At 27.9% G+C, this 9019-nt stretch overlaps 1 protein-coding gene across 7 annotated transcripts in view; it reads right to left on the bottom strand.

The window, feature by feature from the left end:
- Positions 1–9019, bottom strand: part of LOC108692483 (monocarboxylate transporter 10) — a 55375-nt gene that overhangs the window by 4711 nt on the left and 41645 nt on the right. For all 7 annotated transcript variants that reach the window (XM_018200752.1, XM_018200753.1, XM_018200754.1 and 4 more), the window contains 5 exons: positions 5297–5448; positions 4937–5210; positions 3043–3175; positions 843–1008; positions 461–707 (listed from right to left, as the gene is read on the bottom strand). In XM_018200752.1, coding sequence (XP_018056241.1) covers positions 461–707; positions 843–1008; positions 3043–3175; positions 4937–5210; positions 5297–5448 — 972 coding nt within the window. The remainder of the gene's footprint in view (positions 1–460; positions 708–842; positions 1009–3042; positions 3176–4936; positions 5211–5296; positions 5449–9019) is intronic.

The following is a 9019-nucleotide window of genomic DNA, read 5'->3' as shown; positions in this document are numbered from 1 at the left end:
TAGTAATTTATTGTAGATTGAATTATTTAAGCATTAAAGCTCTGACTGTTACGACCATTACTTATATTTCTTATTGTTGAATTAAAAAATTAAAATTTAGAAAGTTTACTTTAAAGTATTTTTCATTAAATTAATACAGCACTCTAAAAACGAAAATACTAATTTTCTATTTTATATAAAATTTAGAAACAAATTTAACAAATAATTTTATTTTTCTTTTTTAAAATACATTTTTGAAAACTTGTCTACAATTTTTTTTTCATTGAGATATTTAATTTTTCGTCAAATGCGAAAATTGCAAACGTTCCCGTATTTAAAACGGCGGTATATATTAATTATTAATTTTAAATTGGACGACATAAGATTAAAATAAATAAAACATTTTTCTGCTCCTTATTTATTAAAAAGTATTCTCTTATTCTATTATTAGTATGTGTAAGGCAATTATGAAAATCATTACCAGTATGATCGTACAGGAGGCCTGCGATTGGTGGACCAACCGTTAGAGGTATAGAACACATCCCCAAAAGAAAGCCTATAGCTTGAGTTGCGCCGCTACGGCCGCAAATATCGAATGCAATCGGACCAAGTAACGATATAAAGCATCCATCGAACAGTCCCATCCCCAGTGAAATGATGAGGAGCATCAGAAACGATTTAGTGACTGGAAGGAGCATTGTGAGGATGCCGATACTCACAAATGATATCTGAAAAAAATGGCTCTTTATTTTTTTGTATCAAGATTTTAGTAAAAGAAAGAAAAGTGTTAAGGTATTTTATTTTATAAAAAAAAAGATTTTAAACATATCGTTAGAAGCTCGAAGGTCTTATCGAGTACTCACTTGTTGTAAGAATATTCGGTTCACTTTCGGTAGATCAGCGATGTAGCCAAAAATTAAACGGCCAATACCGGAAGTGATACCGACACACATGACCGGCAGCTTGCTATCGGCATCTTTGAACGTCGTAGTCACGAACTTTCCTATATGAACGTATGGGACGAAGTATCTAAAATAACAATCGAGCTTTTTTATTTCTATAAAAACGGAATAAAACAGAATTCATTTAGAAAAAGTTCAATTCTTCACATTCAAATAAGAAAGAGATACATGCTAGATATAATTAGGCAAAATCTCTAATTGAGATAATCAGACGTTGATGGCACTTTTTAGGAAATACCTAAATTTTATTCGTGCTTATGCACATCTTAATAAGAATTGAACTAACGAAGGCTAACCATTCTTAAAAACTGATCTGCGCACGCAATCGCCCCTTCTTCTATGGGCTAATGAGGTCTTCCTTTCGCATTCGATTGCGAATGAGAACGCCAAAAACGTTAACTAGAGAGCCTCCCTATGAGGTTCTTTAGCATTAACAATAGTAGAATTTCCCTAACTTCTTTCCCCTTTCATATAAAGGAAAGTCCCCTATTATAAGTTAGGCATCTAATATGAGATAGCGGCACCTAATATAAGTTTCTGCTAAACTAATAAACTCTATCTATTGGTTCCATCATGAATTTATTGCTCTTGGATTCAAAACTATTTAATGGAAAATTTATTATTAGATCATGCCTGTAGTCGTTATAAAAAACATTTTAGAATTTGAGTGTTCAAATTTCATTGAGATGAGCCTTTAAACCTTTATTATTTAATAAATAAATATTTGACAATAAATTCTTCATGGAGTGATAGAGTAAGATAGTCGTATAATAGAAAAATATGGGATGTGTTGAATTGCTTAATTACTTAAGTTAGATTTGATCGTAAAATCGTAAGGTGTAGAAATCGCAATATGAGATATCTAAGATATTTCTAATATAAAATAACCTATGCTCTTGTGTCATAGCAAAAGTCATTGCTAAAGTATAAATGTTATTATAATAATAAAAAGGACAATTAGAATGAACATGAGTGTTTTTGCGATACTTAGTTCCAATTACTTGAAGACAGGTCCTGGTAATGTATGCTTATTTTATGCACTGGCTGTGTCTGTTTGTATTTTAGAAACATTACATAAAGTTTTGTAATACTGATGTGACTTTGCGTTTTATTATCGATTTCTCGGGACATCTCATTAGGAACATAATTTTTGATTTTGCGATTTGCTTACTTTTTACATTTTTTTATAATTTAAAAAAAATAGAATTTTAATTAAATTTTACATAACATCTTAAAGCTTAATAAATTCTCTTCAAAATCCTATCCTATTATTTTTTTAAATTCTATCCACTTTCAGTATTTATCCAAAATGAACTCGATATCTCATAATAGCCTTTCCTATATGTACATGACGTTATGTATAAAAATTTTCAATGTTAAAATAAATTATATTGCGTTGACATCTGTACAAACGTTCTCATTCTGTATGTAATACATGCTATTTCTTTTTATATATGAGTCTATAGACATAGTATCTCTAAATCGAGTATTTTCAGAAATTTGAGGAGTGAGAGTAGTCCTTATGTAAAAAAGGACGCACTCACCAGCTGCGTTCTTTCTCATAATTTTTTCGAAAAACTGGCTGAATTCGCCGTCATCTCATTGACGTGTGTTATATAAATTAAAAGATCTAATAACTTAGAAAACCTAACAACTTTACACAATGATGTGTCTAGGAAAAAGATTAGCAATTACGTATACAATTAACAAACACTATTGAAATATTGATCGTTCCAAAAAAAGAAAATCATAAATTAGTAATAAGACGATGATCATACAAAGTAATAGGACGATAATCAGTTTGCAATTATAATGATTTACTGAGATCATCTATTTGAGTTCGATAGTGATTTATTGAAATCTATTTTGGTTTCATTCATATCTGAAATCCTTCATTATATTTATATTATGTCACGAACCAAGATAATTATTGTATTATATTTTATCTATAATCGTTAGTTTGACGGGCCTTATACAACATAGAATTCGCAACAATATTGTTGCAAAATCTCTGTAATATTGCTGGAATGTCGCAGTGTTGCAACTTTTGTGTTGTAGGAGATTATTTGTAAGTATAATTATACACAAACAATTGACTTACCCAAAAAGAGCGAGAGGAATAGAAACAGCCCATACGACGTATCGTTTTTTCTTCCAGATAGATACATTTACGAATTCTTTCATATGATTTCGTAGAGATTTCGTTTTATGTGATTTATCTCCTTGCGATGTTACTGGAAAAAAAATGCTCATTAATATCTCTAGTAAAAAGTATCGACCCGATTCCAATGACTTTAATTTTGACATGTATTGTTAAGATCATGATCCTGAGTGACTTCCAACAGGTTTTAGTCGTCGCTCATTATTCGTTAAAAAGTTATTATTGTAACAAAAAAGTTTGAAGAAAATAATGTTTTATTTCTGATGTTTGCATAAGAAATAAGATCCGACCGTTTAATTGTATAACATATGGTAGAGAGTATATACATATGGTAGTGCCAATGATCGATCAAAGTTAGATGTTATGAATATAATATATATTTTTAATTTTTAAATTTAATTTATTATCTCAAATGTGACTGTACGCCGAAACATTAACCACAATCAATCTGACACGTTAATAATATAAAAATGATGAGGAGCTGTAACATTCGAACATTTCTATATATGAAATAATCCCCCTCCTAAATTAATTCGGTAAAGAACTTATATTACGAAAAATATTACCTCAGGATTCGAACCTAGAACCTCTTGACTTTCTGGGGCGAGTGTCTATAGAGAACTTTAAATTTAATAACTTCTGAACAAATGATCGGAAATTAGTTTTTCAAAAAAAATTTAAACTAAAATATATAGATATAAATATAAATTATCAAATATTTTTAATAATTTTTTTTAATTATTTGGTTTTTTATTTCAAAATTTTTATTTGTCAATTTTTTTCGGTTTTTTAGGATTCTTCCAAAGATTTTTGTGTGCGGTTTGCATAAACATTTTTATAAGCATCGAAAAAATATTTTTTGTGTTGGAACATTTCTAAGTTAAATACCGCAAACCATACCTCGATATCATTTTTTGTTTAGGAAAAAATGAATAAAAAATTTACTTTCGAAAAAAACTGTTTTTGCATTATTTAAAACATGTAAAATGATGAAAAAAAAACGGACAATGTAGTTGTTTTCAGTACATTAAAATTCTACAAAAACATCTTTCAAAGTTCAAAGCATAAAACTGCCCCCTAAATTTTGTCTGTAATTTTCAATCTGTAATTTTTTAGTGAATAACAAGCGACGACTAAACTTGGAGATTACTCGGGGTCATGATCTTGATAACATATGTCAAGATCAAAATCATTGGAATCTCCTAATCGATGCTTTTATCAATTATACGAATAATTTAATAATTTCTTGATATTAATAAGCTTTTTTAATAAGAATATTCTTTAAAGTAATACAATTATATTTGTATTTCAGCGGAACACAAAAATATTTTGTATTTTAAATCGAAAGATTGAAAGTATTTTATATTTTGTAATTCAAAGAAAGATTGATAGTAAGATTGATTGTCAATAGTATTTGAAATACAAAATATAAAATACCTTTAATTTTTTGATTTGAAATACTAAAATACAAAAATATTTATATATGCTCTGTTGAAATACAAAATACAAAATACTTTTATGTGCTTTGCTGAAATACGAAATTAAAATTATATTACAAATACTGTTTTTATAATAAAAATATTTGAGTAAAAATATATACTTAGCCCGGTATTTCTGATTTTTTTAGTATTTCTGAAAAGTGTTTCAATTCATTACAAAAAAATTTGAGAAATTTTGGAAGTTATTTTTAAAAATTATGTTAAAATAAAATTATATAGAAACTATGAAAAATTTTTAACTGATATAGAAATTCTATTATACGAAAAATTCTAAAAAAAAATTTGTTTTAGGAATACATATAAATTTATATAAATACGAGTTTTAAAAAACTTACGTGGAATTGGCTTAAAAAGAATTGCGCAAGCCATGATAGTAGCTGTAAGTACAGCCAAGCTTCTCAGTGTTCCTTCTAGGCCTAAACGCAGTATCAGGACCTCCATTAGGGATGGCAATAGTGTCGTGAATATTGAGCTTCCGGCTGTGACAATACCATTCACCAGTCCCAGATATTTTTTGAAGTAGTGACCCAATATCGCTAGACTAGGAGTATAAGCGAGACTTGCACCAAGCCCGTACATAACACCATACGTTAAAAAGAGCAGTTCCACCTGACAGACACATGTAACATGCACAATTCCAAAACAAATTTGAATAGAGATGACAATTCTTAGAAGCATCTTTTTATCTTCCTTACCTTGGCCGTCAGCAGCGAGGAGAGAAGCAGGCCAACGGATGCAATTGCACCTCCCACGAAGGTAGTTGTCTGGATGCCGAACTTATCTGTTAATATACCGGCGACCGGAGAAAGAAAGAACGTAGTTCCAATAGTTAACGAGCCTACTAAAGCTGAAACAATTTTGCCAAATTATCTGATGAATAATAAAATGCTCACAGAATCGAGAATGATTTTTTTTGTAAAAAAAGGAGGCATTCATCGTTTATTTCTTTTAATTTCAAAATTATGTCGTTATTTACTGTTTTATTTCTTACTTAATACTCTCAACATTTATATTTTTTATCTGTAATTAAATTTCATATAATTAAATCGATTAAAATTCTATTAAATAAATATCAGGCCTCGAGAACTAAGCATTTTCATCGTTTCATAACAAATAATAAAGAGATAACTAAAAGTCTGGAATAATAAACATGCATGTATCAATAATAGGCAAGTTAATTAGTCTAATGAGAGAATCGATCGATCGAATGCATGTTATAAATTAATAACGTATCTAGGTTAACAATTTATGAATTATATTTCTCTTTTCATTATGAAGATTGATGAAGTTGATGAAGCAGCATCAACAAGAGAATAGCATGAATAGCTTCTATTACTATAAATGATTGTCTAATTGTCGTACAATTTAAATCCTTGGTATTTAAGGGCTGTGTCTATATAAACAATCACTCTCGTGATTTTAATTTATATATCATTCAGATAATTCCATTAATTAATTTCATAAGTCATTGTGTTCCTCTTATTAATATTTAAAAAGAAAGAATAATACCAAATTATCTCTTTCTTTTTAAACTGATAGTGGCAATTTCATAAAAAATGCACGATCTATTTTATATTTATTATATCTAGGAATAATTCCTTTCTCTCAATGCGATTTGATTTAAATGCGAAAAGAGCAAACAACAAAGCAAGCAAAGACAAACGATAATTATTCTTTTGCTTTCACAGAAAAGCGATAAATTAGTTGACTATTACGCTAACATTCGCGCGGCAAGTATTGTCGCATTCTGTGTATCGGAGCCATAAGAGCTCATTAGAGGACTTCGCTTCTAATTTTTAAGAAGAACTTAATAGTGAAAAATTAAATAAGTTCTTTTATTTTTATTTTATTTTTTCTTCCCTCTTGCTTCTCTTTTTCATTTTTTTTCTTATTTTTTTCTTTTTTCTTTCTTTCTTCCTTTCTTTCTTGTTTTATTTTTATTGATTAAATAATATTTGATTGCTTTATTATAATTGTTATTATTATTAAAATTTGGACGAGTACAATAGTATAATGTTATTATTTCTTATTAGAGATTAAGGGTGTTAGATTCCGGAAATTCACCTCTACACTTCATTTGAAGGTACAAGTTGTAGTTAAATATTTTATCACCTAATTAGTGATGCGCATGAATGGATTAACGAGATTCCCACAGTCCCTACTATCTAGCGAAACCACTGCCAAGGGAATGAGTTTGGAAAAATTAGCAGGGAAAAAAACTCTAATGAGCTTGACTCTAATCTGGTACTATAAAGAGACATGATAGATGTACAATAGCATAAGTAGGAGATGGCAATATCGCCAGTGAAATACCACTACACTGAGAAAGAAAGTTGTTAATTTGACTAACGTTTAGTTTGTATAGTATAATTATTTAGTATTCAAATATTTATATATTTAGGTTACAGAATCTTGTAATTTAAAACATATTATTTGTTTGAATTAACGAATATTTGGTTGGAATTATCAAATACCTATTTATTTGACAGCCCAATCATAATCGCTAGCTGAATCAATTACATCACGCAGCGTGTTAAAAATTGTAATAAAAACAGAAAAGTTTCTAGAGTTACAAATGGAAGGTTCTAAAAAAGTTTTTTAGTCGAATTTGATCTTTAAGACATTAATACGGGAATAGATCAAATATAAATGAGAATTTTTTTTTTATTATTTATTGGACGAGAATAAAAATATAAAAAAAAACAAATTTTTTTCTACATTTTTTTTTCTGCTACAGTAATATATTTTTGCCAGCGGATAGACAATTTGACGATCCTGTTTTCATAAAAAGTAATAGATTGTGTCTGCAGCTAATTGCGCACAAATTTCTTTACACTGGCATCATCTACAAATCGTATTGTTCTCTCAATTCTTCTTTCAATCCAAACAACTGATAATCATATAGAAAGATTTCATATAGAAAGATAATCTCAATGCGATTATCATTTGTTTGGGTCCCATTCGCTAAAAGAATTTGGAAGATTCAAGAACGATGCCAATATAGCGGAATTCGTGCGCAATTAGTTGCAGATACAACTTTTCTGAAAACGGGATCGTCTATCCGTTGACAAAAATATATTAATGTAGCAGGGAATTATTATATGCAGAAAAATAATTTGTTTTCTTTATATTTTTATTCTCGTCCAATAAATAATAAAAAAAAATTCTTGTTTATATTTAATCTTCATACATATATTAAACAAATTTTTTTTTAAATTTTTAAAATTTTTCCGGATCTTGCATGTACAGATGTTGGATTATTACAGTTACTAAAAAAATTGCAACTTATTTATTTTATCAAATCAATGAAAAGATCTTAAAAAATCCTAATGTATAAAACAATCAGAATATAGTGTTTTTAAAGATTGTACATTGGATTGTATAGTTTGAGTGTTAATTGATTGGATGAAATTTATTACATGATCAAAATATATATAAACATTTCGACTTTAAATTTTAGTCATTTTCATTACAAAATTAAATGAAACGCATCTTGAAGGATCACAATACAATAAAAATATCGCAATAATATAAATAGAGAGACCTTGTCGTTGTATGTATGATATGGAAAATTAAACGTTATAATGTAGGTAGTCTCATCGAATTTTGTCCAAATGATTAAAATTATTTATTTTTGAAATCAACTTAAAATTATTCATGTTGTACAAATGAGAGTGGCAATTATTATAATTATTAAAAATAAATTACAAATAATGATAGAAATAACGAATATGTTATATCATGTACAATTCAAAGACAAATTAATTTATCTTCGGAGAACGCTCGCACAGAATGCTAGAGATTCAGGTTCGACTTCCGGTCGAAGTAATATTTTTCGTAATAAATAAATTTATTTACAGATTTCCAGCATATTAAGATCTTCTCTTTAATAAATGCATATTGAGTATCAAAAATTTAATGTGATATTATTTCAGTAGTTTAGCTGTGTTTTTAAGTTCAATAAAATTTCGACGCGCAATTCAAATGACTACAAATATGATATATGCATGTAAATATATAGTATATATTAATTCATATTGAATTATATGAGCATTAAAAAATCTAGCTTTGAATGTTATGTCATTATTTCTTATTTCTTTATTAATTTTGATTGATAATTGTAGTAAAAGAGAATTTCAATAACATAAAATCCAAAATGTTGAAAAACTGATTGAAAATGTTCAACTTCTAGGGTTAACAATATCCCGATCATTATTGACCAAAAATTCTTGTATAAGTTCTTATTTTTTTTTTGCAATCTATCTTTTTTCTCTAATAACAAGAAAAACATTTAACTAGAAAAAAAGTTATAAGCAAAATAGAAAAAATTTTTATTTTTCGCAAATTTTTGTTATTTCCTTCTTCCATTTTCTTCTTTTTTTAATTTTTCGCAAATTTTCTTCTTCCATTTTTTTCTT

The sequence above is a fragment of the Atta colombica genome, unplaced genomic scaffold (genome assembly GCF_001594045.1).
Source record: "Atta colombica isolate Treedump-2 unplaced genomic scaffold, Acol1.0 scaffold72, whole genome shotgun sequence".
NCBI lineage: Eukaryota > Metazoa > Arthropoda > Insecta > Hymenoptera > Formicidae > Atta > Atta colombica.
This window is presented reverse-complemented; position numbering and strand designations above follow the sequence as displayed.